This window comes from Phasianus colchicus, chromosome 3, assembly GCF_987193195.1.
Source record: "Phasianus colchicus chromosome 3, bPhaCol1.hap1.1, whole genome shotgun sequence".
In the NCBI taxonomy this organism is placed as follows: domain Eukaryota; kingdom Metazoa; phylum Chordata; class Aves; order Galliformes; family Phasianidae; genus Phasianus; species Phasianus colchicus.
This window is the reverse complement of record NC_143438.1, coordinates 40,976,412-40,997,990: the sequence shown is the minus strand read 5'-3', so window position 1 is coordinate 40,997,990 and position 21,579 is coordinate 40,976,412. Positions and strand designations below refer to the sequence as shown.

The window sequence follows — 21,579 nt, the reverse complement described above, 5'->3', positions numbered from 1 at the left end:
TATCATGAGTGTCTTTTTGAATTGTAACTGAAAACACTACAACACTCATCAATTCAACATACTTAAATAGACATGCTTTTCAAAAGAAGTCTAACATTAATTCTCAACTGTTACTGAAATTCTGGAGCAATAATATATGGAGAAGTATGAGATTAAAGTCTGCATCCATTCCTCCTCTGGATGCAAGTGACTGAAAAGAATTTTAAGGATAACTGTACACCCGCATAATCATTTCAGATTATAAAATTGCATTCATGTTCTTCATACACAAAGCCACATGAGACTACAGGAATGCTTGTATACAGAAATAAGTTTGTTTAATGATCAATCTGATTTGAGATCAGCACTTAAATTTATTCTTTAATAGAGAAAGTAAAAAAACAGAAACTAAAATAAGTTTATTTATCACCAGACCTTCACAGTATACCATATCACTACGGTAAACTTTCTTCATAAATAAAATGGATGATGCCAGTGACACTTATTTTGCAAAGTCTCAAGATTTGAATAGGTATTCTTTTCTACCATGTGCATGTTTTATAATCTCATGTTGCCATTCATGCAGTTACAAGGCCACAATTTCAATAGTCAGCCAACTCCATGGCTGAGTTAACTCCTGTCTGGTACTAACTTCAGGGAGGTGCTTAAGTAATTTATCATCTGAAACTGAATAAATACATCTTTTTATTAACAACTGGAGAGTTGACATGCCCCAGGTATTCCTACCCTGTTGTTATCAAAGACACTGCCTTTCCCTCTACATATTTTACCATAATTATTTTAATACATTTGCCCTCACAACAAGATCCAAAAATAGAGAACAACACAGTTCTCTTATCTTATTAAATGTGTACAAGGAACACACACTGCATCCAAATCTGAATAATATATTATGCATTCTTTGACCCTGTAAAGTAGAGGAAAGAAAGAACTCCTAAAATAAAGAAATGACAGCAATGGCATGTATTATGAACATAAACGCCTGAGATAACCTGTATTCCAAAGGAAGCATGAATGACCCTCCTGAGAGATCATCCTCTCCACCTGAACTCCTCAAAAACAAATAAGAAGTAGATTTATAGGCTATCATGACACTTCAAGAATGAATTTAAAGGTCTCTTTTTACTTTTGCAAATACACAGTCATCCTTAGTTCTTACCTTCAGTTGCTTTAAAACATTTGACAAATTTTTTGTTTGTTTGTTTGTTCCAATTCTAGAGTGTAAATCCTGGAAATAGAAGGCAAATGCTGAAATTTATTCTGTCAAGCACAAAAATGGTACAGACAATAATATATATATATATATTTAAAACATATGATTAAAAATGGCTTCAGAGAAAAGCCAATTTGAGAAAATGATAGTGGGAAACCAAAGTTTCACTAGCGTGTCGGTGTATATAAACTTCTTTAATATTTTCTTTAACTTGATATCCAGCTAGTCAGGGGTGAGACCCAGAACTGAAGGAGGGAAAAAAACAGCAGCTGCTGCTAGTAAATGACAGTTAAGTTAAGGTTAGTGAGATTCTAAAATATCAGTGGGTTTATCGTGCTAGAGACCCATTTCAACATACAAATGATTGGAAGAGAAAGAATTACTTTTATCTAGGTCATGATGAGACATCGCTACATGCTCCAAAGAATATGATATGTGTGTAAGAGCAGAACAAGATAGTGGGGTAAGACAGGGACACAGCACCAAGCCTGGAAGGAAAGGCAAGAACACGTTTATATTTTATAAATCAGAAAGGGTATCTGTATTCTGTACAAAAATACTCACTAAACTTTTGATTTCATCTAGTGGTTATCAACCAAATTAACAATATATACACACATATTTCAGTATAATAACCCAAAGCTCTGAACCCAGCTCCCACAAACCAACAGAAGCATATTTCAAGACAATTCCATATGTAATAGAAAACAAGTGGTAAAGGAAATAGATGTCCCTTTGTGATCTGTTTTATACATCTGCAGACATTTACTGTATGCATAAATTTCAAAAAAAAAAAAAAATCCTTAGGAAATTAAACTTTTTCTTAATGGGGATGTGCTAAACAAAGACTGTGACTCAAGAAGAAAACAAGTTGTGATGAATAAACATTTATCCAATGAAGCCTATCTGTTTCCAAACCAATACTGCATTATAGCACCATGAAAAAGAAACACTAGTCATGATAAAAAAAAAAAAAAAATAGCAAACATTAACAGGCAACTTTTGAGATATTTTACTGCAGCGAATCACTCAAATATGAGGTGATGAGAGTGAAGTGAGCTTCAGATTTCTCCATTCTCTGAGGGAAGACCTGAGATTAACAATGGTTGTCCTTCAGAAATATATCATACAGAAAAGCAAACCCCTCAGCAACACAGACCTGGAGATTTATTTAAGATCTTCTAAATCTTAGATTTCCATTTTATGCAGACATTAACAACAGACCACTGACACTGACATCAAATATTTGCACTGACCTCAGTGAAATTATGCACAAGAATCAGCAGAGAAATGCTTCACAAGAAAGGATGGAAAAGTCTCACTCAAGAAGATCCTTATAGAACTTCTTAAGCAAGAAGTATAGGATAAAGCAGCATGTGGTGCCAAGATGCTAACAACCCTCAAAATTGATTCAGGTTGAGGCAGGTCAAACTACACATTTAACTGATAGCTGAGGATATCTTCTTGTCATCTTAGATTTTGTCCTATTTCTTTTTGTCCGGATAGTTTACTTCAGGTTCACGAAAGATACTGTATTATCAGGAGTGGAGAACAAAGTCTTCTCTTTAGTCAAAGCACAAAACCCAATAGAAGTGCCATATCTCTGAGCTGAAGAAACCATATCATGCAATTATATTTAATATCCATGTCTGCTGAGGCCACAGATAGGGAACTAAATTCACTCAAATGTTCTGGCTGTTTTCATCCACTGAAGTGGTGAGTGCTGAACAGCCTTACACCTCAGCTTACATTTATTTTGCACCACGATAGTGATCAGTGAGACAGAATGTCTCAGTAAACCTGTCAGAAGGGGTTAATTATCATCACTGGGAGCTGGGCCAATACCACCAGTTTAATTTCATATAAGACATCACACAAACATCAGATAGTAAATACTTCTGGGAACTAACCACCTGGGCTGGAGTAAAACTGGTGAGCTGGAAGTAAAAAGCTCCTTATTCCCCTGAGCTATAGAGTCCTCAGCTGGTAGTTCCATAAAGGTTCACACAGCCTTTTTTTTTTTTTTTTTTCTTTTTTTCTTTTTTCTTTTCCAAAGGCAGCAAAAGCAGTTACAAGTTTAAAAATAATAATAACAACAAAAATCACACCTTCAAGAACAACTATATTTTTCTTAAAATAATTTCTCTGAAAGTAGCAGACTGTACACATTTTACAAGAATAAACAAACTTCTCTAATATTTATCCACAAACTGGGAGTCAGAGATGACTAGTGCAAATTTCTGCTGACCAGCAGCATTTATTCTACAAACTTTGGGTATCCTAAGTGTTCCATTAGAGAAAAACAGGTATCTTCAATCAGTCTAATTTCTTTCTTGGGCATGTTTTGCTTCCAGGCATGAATGCTACTTGGTGAAATTTCCCCCTCATAAGGAAGATAGAAAAGACTGGTGGAAGTGGCAAATAATATTTGGTTTAAGCTAGCAGGAGGAAGAGGAATACCAAGAAAGGCAAAAATTGTTTCAGCTGTCTTCTGAGGAAAGCTCACAATATCTTCAAACTTGACCATCAGATAATTTGTTGGCAGCAAGTCTCCATTTATTCTCAGTGCTGCTGCTGTGTTTGCTAGCCATAAATGGGACAACATAGAAACAACATTTGAATTAGAATTTGAAAATTCTTTTCTTAAAGATTCGTATTCAAAGGCATAGCCTTCATTGATACTACATTTTCCTTTACCATTTTCCCATTTAAACATCGCAGCTAAACTTTGTGGAACCTTTTTCAAAGAGTAAAGGCTTGGCTTATTTTTGTACAGCATTGAATAAATCCATGCCCGTGGGTCTCTTACTACATATAATGCCCTCATTGATGGTCCTAGGATTTCCTGAAAGAAGGGAAGCTTTAATGTCCAGCTCCCACTACTTAAACTAAGCACAGGTCGTGCATTAGGATAATACACAAGGTGTCTCCTCAATTCCCTAATATATTCAGCATCCTTGTCTTGACTTGCTCTTGCCCTACTTCTTTGCTCCAACAGAGACTCTCTCTTTCTGGATCTTTTCTTTTTGTCCTTGTTTATGGCAGAATGCTGAGTAATTTTACTTCTGCTGGCTTCATATAACTGAATGTTTTGTAAATGTAATTTTGTGTCTCGAACTAGAGACTGGAGCCACCCCTTGAGAAGATGAAAATGCCCATTCTGAACATCAGAAGCCTTCCATTCACATGGATCTACAAAGGAATCAATTTCAAATTCGCTCTCAGGAATTTCTAGATAGGCTGTAGGTATCCTCATGTATAGGAAGTCACTGCTGTTAAAGAACAGCTGTTTTAAAATTTCTGCACCAGACGCAGGAAGTGAAGTAATTATAACATCTGGAAAAACAATGGGAGTCCCTTCTAATTGTTTGGCTTTATTGCCTCCATCGCGTTCTAGCCTTGCCAAGTCACTGCTCCATTTTGCACAGATTGGCTGAGTACACATGCTCCATACATCAACCAGTTCAATAAGCCACAGTGCGATAACCAGTATCAGGATCCAACGCAACATTTTACTGAAGGATACGTAAAACCGCCACTGAAAGGCCAGTATGACTAAACTAACACCTAAAATTAACCCTGCAATTATGTTCACTTTGAATCCAAATGGCAAAACTACCCTATTATTTTTAATCAATTTTTCCACAGATTCAGTACCAAGACCAAACTTAGTCACTTTGTTTTCACGAACAACTTTGGCAAAACCACCAAATCCCAAGTAATCAAATCTGGCCTTTAAATTCTGATGATCAGTCACAACAGAAACAGTATTTTCTGTGCTGTTGACATTAAGTGATATCTGAAATCCAGACTTTACATTATCAATGAGTCTGCAGTTAGAAACATTGACATACGGGCCATAGAAAAGGTAAACAATCCTTGTAAGAGTGCTTTTCATCGGAAAGGTAACATTTACAAACTGAGTCCATCGCTTTTTGAATTCAGCAGCTTGTTCTGCCTCTTGTATCTTAGCAACAGGACTACTCCCATGATGATCAAACCAAAACATCTTGTAGTGGGCATCCCACACATCCATCATAGCTCCATTGTAGTTGTTCTTAAATTTATAGGGTATATATTTAAAATCAATGTCAAGATTATGAAAAAAGGCACTGACTGAATTAACAGGAGAGTCTGCCTCCTTCTCGATGTGGTCTACTACTAACAAGGTCTGAGAATTTAAGAGCAGCAAAATGCGGTACACACTTTTCAATTTCATTGCTGAAGTATAAGCAGACACTGCCTCCCCACTCACAAACATCATGTCCCCAGACTGGGAGGCTGTTATAATTTCCCCAGTTGAGTCTCCAACCTCATGACCAATCCACTTCAGCCACTGGGCACATTCACCAAGCTGTCCCTCCCAAGGCTGATTGCACTGGCTCGTAGGAGATGGGGCAAACACCAAGACATTGTTCAGGTGGCTGAGTTTAGGTCCATAGAGAGCCTCAGATACAAACACCTGCCCATTGGGAGCAAAAGTGAAAGAGTTCTGATCAGGATGCTCATGTCCAGGATTAAAACTTCTCCATCCATCAATCCAGCCATATGGTTGAAAGTGGACGATATCATAAACAGCCCGTCCACCAAGTTTTCCAGACTTGAAGGACACAAAGGTGTTTGTCTGACTGCTTGGCAATCCAGCCCCATAAGTAACAACTCCCCAGTTAGGAAACACATGCATTTTAGCGGTACCATAGTCAGGAGGTGGTTGAGGAATGATTTCAGCAGAGTACCATATAAACTCAGTGTGCAGAGTGCTCCACCTCTGTGCAGTGGATGGCACCATTGGTCCATCTTTGGGTCTGTGTTTTCTAATTTGCTGTGCCAGCCAGTTGCCAGCTCCATTCTTCAGGACAAACTTATCCAAGAAAACCAGCTGGCTCTCAGGACCATAAAACCAATTGTAATTAGAATCTGCTACACCCACAGTCCTTTGAAAGCCTGGTAATAGGGTGGCATAATAAAACCAAAAGTGCATTTTGAGCCAATTATTTTCCAAGTTGTTAATACCAAAGTGTCGCTGTGCCAGGAAAACATACTGTGTTATTGACTTAGCGGTATAACTCCCATACGCTACTCCCTCATCCAGAGACCCATCTACAATGTGACTGAGCAGAAACATTGTTTTCTCCATCACATCAACAACAGTGTGTTTCCAAATATTTGCCTGAGATCCATTGTCCACACCAGTCACTAAAGCTCCAGTGAGCAAAGCGAGCATGTTGGTTGCTTGGTGATTGTGAAGAAGCTGCTTTCCCCAGGAACGAACCTTTGAGTACTCAAACATTTCCTTGCTTGCAGACCGTATCTTCTCCAGGTATTTTTCTCTTCTCACATTTTCCAGTGAATTATAGAGGAAGTCATAAGCAGTGGCAAATCCTGTTAGGGAGTGGCCAAGTGGGACTTCATCACCAGGCGCGCTCTCAACCAACCAGTTCTTGTAAGCAGCCATTCTGTCCATATACTCCACAGTAAAATCCAATGCAGCTTTATCTTCAGGGCACAGCAAACAATAAAACGCTAGAGGTGGCAGATTGTTACCATAAACCTCATTCCACTTTGCAGCAAAATCAACATGTTTGGGTGGAGGTAGGTAGTACAATGGATTGGATAACATAACCATCACTGCACTTCTGATGGTTCTGAATATATGTGAATGGCTTGTGTGAGCTTTCTGCCTCAACACATGGACATCGTCAGCATCGAAATACAAGCTTGGATGAAGGACTGCTTTTTTCAGCTTCCGCTCAGCACCAAGACTACCGAGTTTCTCTTTCTCATACTGATCTATATTCTCCATAAAAGTCACCCAATCAGAGTAATTGCTTACAGATTCTTCAAAAGTGAAGACAGCAAACATCATTAATGCTAGAAATAAGGTATGCCCTGTAAGCATCAGAGCCATGATCCATTAAGCAGCTCCTCTTCCCCCGGCATGCATCTCCTAACAAAACATAACATTCAGATATCAAGCTTTGATCCAGTCAGTATAAACATGAACATCTTAAGGCTTTTTTTTCCTTCTTAAGACAAAAGACTTAGTTTTACTGAACATTCTAACAATTACTCAGATTACTTGTAATGTGAACTATGACACTGGAATAATGAGTCTGCCAAGAAATTAAATCTCAGGTGCCTTCTGTTCACACTTTTCTCAAATACAACACCACAGCATGTGTACTAAAATCAGGAAAAAAGTAAAATCTCCAAGATATGCATACAAATACAGGATGACAATACACAAGAAGAAACTTGTTTCCCTTGGAAACTTGAAAACCTCAGTTTGAAAACAGGAATCAGAGCCACATGTTTTCTGCGTTAAAGTTTTCAATCAGATCAAATTCCACTTCTAGAGCTGAACAAAAAAAGAAAACAGAAAAAAAAAAAAAAACCAAAACAACAAAAAAACCCCACTGATCAGAAAAAAATATATATAATTTATTCAAAACAATGTGGTGAATTTAATTATTTAGGGAATTTACAGCACTTGAAAAAGACTCAAAAATGGAAGCTACTTTCTTCAGCGTTCCCCTTATCTCAGTTTGTATACACATGCTTTATCATCTTTGTCTTAGTACTCGTGGGAGAGTGGGAAGGGGAAAAAAAAAAAAAAAAAAAAAAGGCAGAAATCGTTCATCAGCTCCTTTAAATGAGTCCGTGGTGCTTTTAACCACTATTTCCCTCCGTTAGTAAAAAGTTTGTCTGAATTAACAGTCAGGGAGTATCAACATATATTCAAGTCTTCTTTCATCTCATCTTCAGCCAATGCTGCCCAAATTTTGCCTCAATGATTCAGAGAATCCTGCTCCTCCCATTATGAAGCAAAACAAAAACATATGAAAGGAGCTGAAAGCCAATGCTTTTCTGCTAAAAGAGCAGTTTTGGTTTTCCTTCCTTTTTGCATGTTGGTTCTTTCTGTGGAAACACAAACAGAAGTTCTCTGAAGCTGTGCAGGTGTCAGAACACAGACTATTCAGTCACAGGGAACCGATATAATGTTTTCGGGGAAGTTGAGGGTTAATGGATTTCTTCCTCTTTTTCCAAAGAAATTTAATTTAAAAGAGGCATTTTCAAAATTCCACATTTCTTTGTCAAAATGGAAATTCACACTGGTGACCTCAACTCTCGTTATTCCACCTTTCCCTGCACGACTCCCAAGACTCAGGGCACATTTTCCCGTCACGCTGCCACAAGCTACCCAATAAACAACACCGAGAACACACCACCAAAAGCCAGCGGAGCTCGCATCCCCAACAAACCACCACGGGGCCGGGATGCCCGCCGGGAGCCGGTCGCCCCTGCCCGCCACAGCCCCGCGGCCGCCCGCTGCGCCACACCGTGGCCAGCAGAGGGCGCCCGGCGCCGGCCGGGCCGCGCCGCCGCCCCGGGGCCGCACAACTTGAGCAAGTTTGGGCGGCGGGTACGGGCGCCCCGCTCGGCCCGGCTCCTCGCGTCTGCCCCCGCGCGGCTTCAGCCCGACTTACCCGCGGCGCCGTCCGTGCGGGCGGGGGCCGAGGCGCCAAGCCAGCCACCGCACCGGCGGTGGCGAGGCGCTGCACCGTTTCCCTCTCGGCTCGGCCGCGGCCCGTTCCGCCTCGCCGCTACTTTTCACCCGGACCGGCCGCAACTTCGGGGCTGACCTTCCTCCGGTGGCTCGCGGAGCGCTGCGGGGAGCGGCGGGCTGCCGGCGAACAAGCGGAGCGGCGGGGATGTCACTGCGGTTGGAAGGCGGCGCGCTCGGCGGAGCCCTCCCGCGGAGCAGGAATCATCCGGCCCTCCGCGGTGAGCGCACCCCTGGCTCCGCCGGCGCTCCCGGCCGCTCTCTTCCCTGCGACTGCGTGAGGCGGCCGCCGCGCCCAGCCCAGCCCCGCGCCACTGCGATGCCACCGCCGCCCCTACGCCTCGGCAGCGGGCTGCCGGCGGAGTGGAGCGCGGCGGGCGCGCCCGGGGGCAGGGCCGGGGCCCGAGCAGGGGGGCTGGGCCCGGGAGCGGCGGATGGTGGGGGGAGGCGGGGCCGGGCGGCTCCCCCGAGTCCGCGGGGAGGGAGGGCTCGGGTTGGGGGAGCAGGTGGGTTGGAGGGAGGGGGGAGCCGTCTGATGTGCAGCTCGTAACTTTATGAGGGAGAAATAAATGCGTAAAAGTGCCTCAGGAAGCGCGGAGATGCGCAGCATCCGCCTGTTGGAGGGGTCCCGCGTTTTACAAGTACCTCCCGGCACAGGCGTTTTATTTTATGCCAGACACTAAAATGGCTCTCCTTCAGCTTGAGCAGAAGGCTTCTGAAGTACGGCATAAAACCGTAATGGCACGTAGAAAACCTTTGCTCCGCAGCTCGCGGTGCGGGGCCCGCAGATTCTGCTGGGCAGCGCTCCTTGGTGCCCGCGCTTCGGAGCGATAACGCCTCTGTCGGGATCGCAGCGCTGCTCGCGTTGCTGGTGGTGGCCTGCCGAGCCTTCGGGCTGTGTCATCCGCCCGGTGCCGTGCCAGCCCCGCTCCGGTAGGTTGTACTTTCTAGGAGAAGTGATATGTTTAATATGTTACCAGTTGCTGGGTTTATAAACCATACTTCAAAGGATGTGTGCTTTCGTTAACCCAAGAACTTCTTCTTCACCGCTTCTTCCAAGGCATAACCTGGATTCTTAACTCTTCTTCCTGCAAAGTCTTAGCTGTAAATTAGACAAATTAAAGAATACTTAAAAGTGCAACTGCGTTTTCTGTTTTGAAATGAATACATAATGGTCATACATCATGGATGCCGATTCTGTTTCCTTGCGCCACAGAGAGCATCTTAGAAGGATTGCATTATTAAATTATGCACATTGGTTATAAACTACATCTGGCACCATCCTAATCTTTTACACGTGACCTTTGCTTAGGAGGAAAAACTACCGATTATTGCCTGGATCTTATCCTTCCATCAGAAGGAATTTACATAATGACCAAAGATCAGCATATATTTCCCTGAACTTGAAACAGCAAACATTCTGCCATTTCATGCTAACTACTGAGGAAGTTATTACAGGAGGAGAGGAAAGGTAAAACTAAATTAGAAACAGAGTCTGCTTTCCTCTTTAAATTAGTAGAAACATCGAGACACACTACAAGTGGAAACATCAAAACCCTTTTTCCCTTTGTTCCCATTATATCTTGTATTGCATTGTATCTATTATATTTTTTGTTGTTTTTTCTTTTTCTCCCTCCAAGGCTGACCCATTCTGCAACACATTAAGTCTCAGAGAATGACTTCTGTAAATTGTCAAGTAATTCCATGGAGCAGAACACGTGGAGTACCTTTCTTAGATTAAAACCAGACTAAAGATCTCCCAAGATCCCTTATCTGTGGAATCTATGCTAAGATTTTTACATTAACAGTATTGAATTTCAGTGCGATACTTATGGAGAAACATGAAAAAATAAATTACTGACTGCTCTGTATAATCAGAAATAATACCATTTTGACAAAGTCTTCTTAAAAAGGCAGTGAAGGCATTTGTAAGGCACGTGATTTTTTTTCTGTTGAATCTTTCACAAAGTCAGAGATGTTGCATTGGCAAAATAATTAAGACTAATTTTCTGCTAAACAAATGGCAAAGCAAGAATATCATTAACAACGTATAATTTCATCAAGTGGAATCTTCTTGCTTTCTGACTTTTTCAAAAGAAAAAGAGCAGTTTCTTTACTGCTGTTGGGATAGCAGGAAAGCACTCTTGCCTGATAAACTTGCAGGAGACTCTGACTGTTACATAATTAGAATCATTTATATATACAGAAATGGCTTTACTGCTTTCATTTTCAAAGTTCAGCTTTCACTGTGTTGTTCCTTAGTTTTACAGGATGTCCTTGAAGGCTTGGGAGCAGCCGTAAATGAAGAGCCTCCTATAGGCACTCAGTACTTTGTGGTAATGTTCAACTGAGAACCTCCCAGCTTTTTGGGCAGGTGCTTTGAGAGTAAAATAATCACAGAATCACAGAATCGTAGGGGTTGGAAGGGACCTCCAGAGATCATCAAGTCCAACCCCCCTGCCAAAGCAGGATCCCTACACCAGGTCGCACAGGTAGGCGTCCAGGCGGGTCTTGAATATCTCCAGAGAAGGAGACTCCACAACCTCTCTGGGCAGCCTGTTCCAGTGCTCCGTCACCCTCACCGTAAAGAAGTTCTTGCGCACATTGGTGCGGAAGATGCATGGATGGATGCTCCAGAGACAAGATGATGGATTGGATGCTCCAGAGACAGAGAAATATTATGAGAAAATAACAAATGTATTGCAACTAATATTCAGTTATTTTTTTTCTGTTAGCAATTTCCAATAGACAGCAGACACACATAATTACTACACTACAACTGAAAGATGGGGGGTGGGGGTGGAGGTATAAGGGGGGGGGGAAAGAAACATAAAGCAGCAACTCATGAATCCAAGAGAAACAACTGAATGGACTAAACTTCAGAGGAACTGGTTTAAGGTAATTACAAATAGTGACCATGAGTTGTAATCTTCTTTTCCATGAAATGAGCCTGAAAAGGCATTCTGCTATAGCTGGTTGCATAGTACCGTTTGAGGAGTGACAGTAAAATCAAGGTCACATTCAGAACAATTGTTAATTGTGTAAGCAAATTACTTGTTTGTTGTTGTTGTTTGGTGGAAACATTGAGCATCTGGCACCAAATTGCAGTATATTCTTTGCAGTATATTCATGAAATTTTAAATATTCTTCATCTATGAAGAATGACTGTCATTCTTATCATGAAAAAAAAAATCAAATATCTACCAAGAAAATTGGTTTTGACACACAGGGAAGTGACCTTACTGTCATTTCTAATTTTAGATATGACATTGGATCATTGTTGGAGGTATGTTCTAGTGTACTGATTCAGGGATTGCTTTCTGCATGGATACCATGACCAACCATCTGAGTGATCTTGAAAATGCTAGCGCTGTTATCTTGCCTGACTCCAGGCGAAGTGCTAACAGATGAATGAAGAGTAGAATAATCGACTGGATTGCAACTAAATATTTGGCATTGTCAAAGGGCAGAATAACGATACAAAAGTTTATAAATGAATGAGATGCTGCTATCAAACATGTAAATTTGATGTATATAGAAGAAAAGAACCAAGTAGTTTAGGTAGGATCTGAACTGAGATAATAAAATGTGTGGTAATGGTGGACTCTTAAAACTTCTACCTAATTCCTCAAGTAGAAAAAGCACATAAACTCCTAAATTTAAAGTCAAAATCATGTTAATTTTCATTAATATAATCACAAAGAGAAACATACATGCATAAATGTATTAACTGCACTAGAAAGGAGTAGAACTCCCTGCCATAACTTGCATATTCTCCAGCAAATGGATATTGGAATGAAGTGCCTTTCCAGGACAGGGATCAGTTCTTCATATCTGTCTCAGCCTGTAACACTGACTTTTACTAAATCCAAGTACACTTTTTCTCTGTGTAACCACACATAGCTGAAACATAATTAAAAGCTATGGTACCAGCTAACCAGGCATTTTTGGAGGGAGAAATCTGAAGTTGCTGATGAAAATTTATGAATGTAAACTGTATAAACAGTTGACACATCTAAATTCCAATGTTTTGGGATTTGAGTGAGTAAAGGGGAAACAGACTGTAGATTACACACACACACACACAAAAAGGAGCAAAACAGCATGTGATGGTACTGTTCTAACAGGTCATTTTTATTTCTATTTATATTAAAATGCATTTCATAGAGTCATTGAGTCAGATAATGGCTTAGATTGAAAGGAACTTTTAAGACTATCCAGTTCCAACCCTCCTGCCATGGGCAGGGGTGCCACCTACCAGATCAGGCTGTCCAGGGATCCATCCAACCTGATTTTGAGTGCCTCTAGGGAACAGACATTCACAGCTTCTCTGGATGGCCTGTGCCGGTGCCTCACCACCCTCTGAGTTAAAAAACTTCTCCTAACATCTAACTGAAATCTCCTCTCTATTAGTTCTGTTATTAGTTCTTGTCCTATCTCTGTTGTCCCCTCCTTGTTCTATCACTATCAGACCATGTAAGAAATCTGGTCCCCCTCCCACAAGCTCCTTTCAAATACTGGAAGGCCACAGTGAGATCTCCCTGGAGCCTTGGTCAAGCTAAACACGCCCTACTCCCTCAACCTTTCTTCATAGTAGAGATGCTCCAGCCCTCTCATCATCTTTGTGGCCCTTTGGATCTGCTCCAACAGTTCCACACTCTTCCTGAATGCCCCAGGCCTGGGTGCAGTACTCCGGATGGGAGCTCATGAGGGAAGAGAAGGGGGAATAATCACCTCCCTCCCCATTCTGGCCACCCCTCTTTTGATGCAGTTCAGGATGTAAGTGCCCACTGATGGCTCACGTCCAGCTTTTCATATTTACTTAACAGTTGTAACTAAGCAAAAGCAACAACAAAAAACCACAATCAATTAATCAATCAATCAATCAATAAAACCATGATTATCCTAATTTTATTAAAACTAAAAAATACCATAGCTATGCTTATTATTAACAAGCAGAACAGAAAGAAGGAAAGTTACCATTTTTGATGGTGGTGGTGGGTTTGTTGTTTTTCCGTGTTGCAGCATCTTCTTTCAGTTGAATTCTCCAGCACTGCAAGATAGAGCGTCACTCCAGCCTGGTGTCACAGTCAGCAGAGAGATGCAGGACGGTGCTACTGCCAAAAGTTCTGCACTCTTTCTCTGTCCCAGCTGTGTGCTCCTGCCATCGTTTGTGTTCCAGGAGTTGGCAGCCTCGTTGCTACATTATTGCTCGTACAGACACAACAGAGCTGCGCTGTTTTAGGCCAGCTTAAGTGGATTGTGAAACTGCATTTTACAAATGCCAAATATTTAGAGGAGTAATTTTAAGCCCATTCATAACTATCTCAGACAATATATATGTAGTAAATGAAACTGTTTATACTTACTTTAGTAATGTTTTTTATCAAACGGTCTTCAGTGGAAGTGGTTTAAATATGTGAAGAATGATATTGTATACAGCAGTGAGACCTCAGGATGATTTCCAGCAGCAGATCAGCACAATGCAGTGCAAAATTTTAATGATATCACATTCACTGGAACAACATCTGTGCAAAGCTAGACTGGTGCACATTTTTCACCATGGAAACTTGTCATCAACTGTAGAAATTATTGCCAACAAGGTTGTATTTATGAAATCATTGGAGTATTCAATGATTGTATTTTGGCTGCTTTGTAATCCTTAAATGATGCCTTATTTAAATAGAGTACGTTGGCAAATTAACGATAACAGAACCAAAAGACTGAAGGAGGAAGGACTTGTCTTTTCCTTGCCTCAGTGTCTGGACATTTCAGAAACTCTTAAAATTAAATAAATTCTTGCCACCCCCTCAAACAAACAAACAAAATAAAATAAAAGCACACTTCGCTTGGCATTAAGCTTTGAAGCAACATGATATATTCACCAGACATGTGAATGATCAAATATGTTTCTCTAGTGCAGAGAACTTAACATCAGAGACAAATAAGCTTTATATAATATTGCTATGATGTTTTACACATGGATTACAGATAGAGGTCATGCATGGAGAGAATCAGTGCATGGGGACCTACCTATCCTTTGGTTTTGATATAACAAATCCAAGATTTTTTATTTTAGCAGGGGTATATCACCTGTAACTTTGCAGTCCTCATATCAGTCACTGCTGAAAATTCAGTGACACACATAGCTTTTTTTTCTTTCTCCTGTCTTTGTAAGCCTTCAATCTGGGCCTAAATAACAGTACCCCCTTCACTGGTCACCTTTCACTAGCAGGAGGTAGTATGCTTATTTGTTAGCACCCATAAATTAGAATTAGCTTAAAGAGATTTTTAAATATATGGCCTACCCCATGAGGAATATATTTGAAAAATGTTTGTGCTGGACAAGCAGAACCTACAGGGTAGCAATTAAATCATAAGACTGAAAATAAAAACTATAGTGATCTACATATTTGTCTCCAAATTATATGATTAAGGAGATACTAAATTAGTCATTATAGTGAAAGAATACAACTACAAATCTTAACTAAGCATATTTGTTGTAGTTCTATTCATTATACTAATGTACAAGCTTATACTTAGCAGTTCTAGAAGCATTAAAAAAATTGTAAAGCTAAAGATTACAGCCCATATGGGTATGCTGAGGTTGGCAGTAGTGATTAATAGTATCTTCTGGTTTTGCTTTTTATAAACCGAACAATATTTAAGACAGCCATGTAGATGATTTAGATTACAAAGAATTCAAACGCTGCACTTACTTGAACAAAAATTACTGCATTAAAAAGAGTGTGGGCCGGAGTAGCATGTATTAGTTCACTCTTTATCGCAGTAAAATGGGTAAACTCTCAGGTTAAAGTGGAACAATGCAGTTTGCAGCACAGTGCTTTGAATTTACATAATACTTAGCCCATTCTATCTAAATATTCCTAAATGATTAGATGTCAGTGAAGGCCACATTCATCCAACTTAGTGGTATATCTTACTTTTCACAGTCTTATTAGATTTAATACAACTACTAGAAAGTACTACTAAATGGAGAGATGTGGCTCTACAAGTGCTTTAAACTAACATTAATGAGGGCTACTTGGAAAGGAGTAATCTACTGCCTTTTTCATGTGCAGTTGTTTATACCCATCTCCCATCTCCCTTTTTTTGTGTGTTTTTTTTTTTGTTGTTGTTGTTTTTTGTTTGTTTGTTTGTTTGTTTCCCTAGGATAAGGGTTTATCGCAACTGACAAACATCACAGCTGGCAAAATGAAGATTATGTCCCAGCTTTATAGTTTTCCTTAGTTTAGTTCACCTGAAATGGTACATATCTGGAAGCAGGAATCAACAAAAAGCACTTCTTTTTGAGACTACTTTAACATTATCAGCCTTTGTGAAGCTGACTGAATCCTTCCATACCTAATTCCCATGTTTTTTTGTTTTGTTTTGTTTCTGAATAAATTTAAAATCCCAAATATTTAAACCATTTTATAAAACCGTAACAATTTGAGAATAGGGAACCTAGAAATTTTGAAACTATTGAGACTTTTAAAGTAAGAGCTCAGTATTTGTTACATTTAAAAAAAAAATTCCAAGCAGGTCAATTTTAATATTTAATTTGCTAAATGTTGAACATGTTGTCACTGGCCTCTTTTAATTCATGTGAAAAAAAAGTGATGCAGAAATATTAAGGTCCTAACAATAAATCAGTGAATTTTAATTACTTAGTCTGGATTATAGGCAATACAGTGAACTCTGTTTTGTTGTTGTTGTTGTTTGGTTGGTTGGTTTGGTTTGGTTTTGTTTTCCTTTGGAGTTAGTATTCAATTCTTTTGGATTTAACCCAGATTTTTCTAAAAGCTAAATTTTGGGAAGGTTCCACTTTTATAACAGTTTTGCCCGATAATTAAAGTGTCTTCTCCATCTGTACTTTGTTATTCAGAGTGCCTTTGCTGTCATTATCTTTCAGCTGTAAATGTTGCCAGAGAGATTGGTTATGTCTGTACAACACAGTGTAGCACCACATGGTAGCTGTAACAACCTTAGCTGACTGGAATAGATAACATGCTGTATTAATGCAACAACTTCTTCTGAAACCTATGCTAATACATTCAAAATGAGCTTGAATAGTGCTTCAGGGCAGCAGATAGTTCTTAGCTGACCCATGTTGAAGTGAAGGCTCTATTTAAATTTTGGAGAGAAAATTAGGATGCAAGTTGATCAGACTGTAGATCACTATATAGAGAAGTTATATTGGAGGGTTTTTAAATTAATCGCATGAGGTATAAGATGATCAAATAGTTGGAACCTGAAGCTCAAAATTTAATGATGTTAAGTTATACATTATTAACACTGGTAATAATTAAGACTGGAAGAGCTTTTCAAATAATATGATGGATTATCTCTAATTTGAAGTATTTAATTAAGACCGGATGTACCTCTCAAAAGACACTGTCAAACTTGGTAATATAGGAATGAGCAAGAGAAATTCAAAAGTCTTAAACTCTCTGAATTTTTCATCACATCAGACATGGCATTCAGTCATCTGGGAAAGTGGAAAAATACAATGGACATTTATAAAGGTCATGTAAATAGATTTCTTATAATGGCAGTTAAATTGCTTTCTGTTCTGCTAACATAGCAGCTTTTGGAACCAGCTCAAGACCTCTCACCACATAGTCAAAAGTGAATGTTGCCATTCTAAGCCCAGAGAGGTAAGGCTGTTCCTTCAACAATAAACCACAGGGAGATGAGGTAGGATTGAATTAGGACAGCAGAATTTCACATCAGACTTACTGCCTTTTTTCTTTTTCCCAGTTCCACACAGCAGTAACTTCTAGCCCATTTACCCTGACCTTTTCACCAATTTTAGCCAATCAGAGTAGCTTTCCAGCAACATGGCATAGATAGGGGAGTGTAATTAAGCTGTCCGTTGTAGTTCACTACCTAGGCAACTGCTTCTTCTGCCTATGCTTGGAGTTGGCCCTGAGTAGACTAGTGATTCATTTAATTATTGTGGATGATTCAGAATTCCATCTGAGTAACCATTACAAGGCCATTTTAAAATCAACAATTCAAATACAGTATAAAAACTTTGATTTGCTTATGAGGCTTTAAGAAGTAACAGATAAATATACAGAGGTGTTGTAATTCAAATGGTAAATACATTTCTTTCATATACAGATAAATACAATGGATATCCTTGGCACATATAAAAAGTGTCATTTTGATTCATAGGATTGATGTATTCCCAGAAAAATAAATTCACTCAAGTGAGCTTTCTGAATGGTACTACTGAAAGGTAATAGATGTAAGAACAAAAATATTCATCCATTTAACATGAGAGTCATGCCGCAACAAATGCTTCAGAGAACATTTATGCAGTTAATGTATTTCTGATACTTTGCTTTTCCAGAAAACATGGCAATTGATAGATGTATTTTCTAATTGTCAACAAACATGGGACTTTTGGTTTAGAATTTTTTACCATAAAAAATAAATCTGTCTCCCTCTCTAGATCCTTTGCAAGCTATTCACATGACAGCAGCAGAAGACAAATACAAAAAAGAGCTCATCATAAACCAAAATGAGTTCAATTGCCTGTACTGACCCATGCCAGTCCTACAAACATGGAATTACCACTGGCAGCCAAGAGGGCAGAAAATTGTTACTAGTAAGCTCTGCACCCTTTCTTCATTCTCTCAAATCTACATAGTTTTGCAGTATAGCCAGAAAATTAATCAGGTTCCAGTTAGCTGAGAGCTCATTAGAATCATAAGAGACATGTGCTACTGTTAAAAGTAACAAAGAAATTGCAGAGAATTGCTCTGAGGTTTTTTGGTTTTTTGTTTTTTTTTTTCTTCCTTTTTCTTTTTTTCTGACAATTCTCTGTAAAAGTGATTTATTTATGTCATAGAATCATAGAATTGTAGAATCATTAAGTTTGGATAAGTCCTCTATGACCACCCATTCCAACTGTCCACATATGACCAATGTTACCCACTAAAATATTTTCCTTAGTATCACATTTCCACATTTTTGAACATCCCTAAGGATGGAGACTTAACCACCTCCCTGGACAGCCTGTTTCAGGGCCTAACCACTCTTTTGCAGAAGTTTTTCATAATATCCAACCTAAGCCTTCCTTGGAATGTCTTGAAGCTCTCGTTCCTCTCGTTCTATCAATAGTTACATGGGAGAAGAGACTGACACTCACCTTACCACAACCTCTTTTCAGGTAGTTGTAAGGACAATAAGATCTCTTTTAGCCTATTCTTCCCCAGATTTATCAATCTCAGTTTCCTTAGCCTCTCCTCATATGACTTGTGCTCCAGACCCCTCACCAGCTTCATTGCCCTTCTCTGGACATAGTCCAGGGCCTTGATATCTTTTTTGTATTTAGGGGCCCAAAGCTGAACACAGTAGTCAAAGTGCAGCCTCAACAGAGATGAGTACAGGGGAACAATCACCTCCTTAGTCCTGTTAGCTACATTATTTCTGATACAAACCAGGATGCCATTGGCCTTTTTGGCCACCTAGGCACACTGCTGGCTTATGTTCAGCTGAGCATCAACCAACACCCCCAGGTTCTTTTCCTCTGCACATTTTACCCCAAGCCTGCAGCTCTGCAGGAAGTTTGTTTTGACCAAAGTGCAGGAACTGCCACTTAGTCTTGTTCAAATTCATCCCACTGGCCTCAGTCCAAGTATCCAGCCTGTCCAGATCCCTCTGTAAGGCTTTTCTACCCTCAGAGAGATCGACACTTTCTCCCAACTTGATGTCATCTGCAAACTTTCCGAGGGTGCACTCAATCCCCTCATTCAGATCATCAATAAAGATATTAAACAGGATGGACACTGGGGTGTGAAAACCTTTTGTTATGTATCTGCTGTTGACAACTCTACAAATACATGTGGGGAATAGGCAGAAGAGAAAAGCAAGACAGAGAGGACAGAAATGTTGAAAAAGATTCATTAATTAAAAGAAATGCCTAGCTGTAAGAGAAAATAGATTAAAAATGTTATGCAACAAACCTGAATAACTTAATATATATCAGTTGATTACTTTAACTATAAAATACTGTTTTGTTCATGACTGTGTAGGTGGCAAATCTGCATTAGATGTGGATTTTTTGAAACTGAGAAGAAAGGCAAATGCTAGTTCTAGCCCACAGCTTCTTTGAAAGTAGTTTTCTGCTAGCATCACTTTCAAGCTGAGTGCCACTCAGTGAAGGGAAAGTGAGGTAGCATATTCTTCTGGAATGGAAAGAAGCTGAAAAACCTCGGTCAACACAATATCAGTTATATACACTGACTTTTTCAATCAGCACTCTGAACAGCAGCTCACTTCTCTGTATCTTATTCTGAAATTCTATAAAATTGCAAAAAGAAACGTTTGCTATAATGTTACAAAAGCAAATTAGAATGGCTTATTCAGGTTGTTTCAGTTTGTAATCCCCAGTTACCACAGAGTGGTTAAGGGTGGAAGGGACTTCTGGGTCCACCTGGTTCTACCTCCCAGCTTAAACAGGGCCACTGAAAGCAGGAGGCCCAGAAAGCTTCTGAAGATCTCCAAGGAGGAGACCCCCACAGTCCCTGGGCAACCTGTGCTGCCTGTGCCACTGCTCCATCACCTGCATAACACAGGAGTGTTGCCTGTTCAGATGGGGAATATCCTGTGCTCTAGTTTGTGCCTACAGCCTCTTGTCCTGTACTGAGCACCACTGACAAGGGCCTGGGTGTGTTCTCTTTACAACCTCACCTATAGGTATTTATAGATATTGATGTGATCTCTTCAAGTTTTCTCTTCTCCTGGAACAGTCCCAGCTCTCTCAGCTTCTCCTCACAGCACAGCAGAGGGACATCAGTCCCTTCCTTACTTCCCTTGCGGCCCTTCAATGGACTCTCTCCAGTGTGTCCGTGCCTCTCTTGTACTGGGGAGCTCAGAACAGACAGTGTTCCAATGCTGAGTAGAGAGGAAGGAGTCTGTAATGTTGTAGGTACTTTTTCTGTAAGCATTCACTAACTAATCAACAGTTACGAAGTGGAATTTGAAACTTACTAATTTAACACAGAAATTCATCACTCTCTTCTGACTGAAATAATGGATTCATCTCCAGAGGATTTGTACTATGTGTAAATCAGAGTTCAAAAGCAAGTTCCCTTCTGTCTTAATATTTATACTTTTGAGAGATTTCTCCTGATGTCATAGCAAAACCATCAACAAGCATACTGAAGCAATTTACAGTAATTTTGTAATTATTTTATTCAGATCATTTTCTTGCTGTTCCAACTGAAATATCAAAGAATATGTCCAAACATTTTCATAAAGTTTATTATTTCCCCATGTCTATCCTTTTCTCTCTTTTTTTTTTTTTCTTTTTTTTTGAATCGGAGTTGCATTTCTCTCCATTGTCCATTTGGTCCAAACTGCAGTAGTGAAGATAAGACATGTTAATATAGCAACAAGAAGAGGCCATAATAATCACTTCCAGGAAAACACCAATACCAATAAAAGAGAGATCATCTCTCTCTTTTTTTTTTTTTTTAATGAGAACCTCTGAGGAAAAACACCATAGATAAATTTTTGTACATTTTTCCTGCCACAGTTGTCTCTGTCAGACTGATTAACCTAGGTCACTCACTTTGAAATTACCCTATCTAGCTCATGTATTTGGTAACATATGCCTAAAATATTCTCCAATGTGCTGCATTCTTCAGAGAGGGTGCCTCAGAGCTGCCAGTAAGGGGCTGCATTCAAACAAAACTAAGCGCAAGGGCAAAACAGTGGCTTTAACAAGCATAAGGAAAACGGTAAGAAATGATGACAGCTAAAATGCTTGATTTTAAGAGAAAGA

The 21,579-nt window shown here is 39.8% G+C and overlaps 1 protein-coding gene across 6 annotated transcripts in view; it reads right to left on the bottom strand.

The window, feature by feature from the left end:
• The window catches only part of DSEL (dermatan sulfate epimerase like), a 79,361-nt gene extending 70,199 nt beyond the window's left edge, over window positions 1-9,162 (bottom strand). For 3 of the 6 annotated variants that reach the window (XR_016465093.1, XR_016465095.1, XR_016465094.1), the window contains exon 1: window positions 8,701-9,162. Coding sequence is in view for 3 of the 6 variants with exons in the window: in XM_031589015.2 (XP_031444875.1) it covers window positions 3,471-7,121 (3,651 nt within the window). In the remaining 3 variants the exon portion in view is untranslated. Of the gene's footprint in view, window positions 1-1,353; window positions 8,132-8,700 lie in introns of those variants that run through there. The other 3 variants (XM_031589015.2, XM_090137331.1, XM_090137332.1) reach the window with 3 other exon arrangements.
• Between the last annotated feature and the right edge of the window lie 12,417 nt (window positions 9,163-21,579).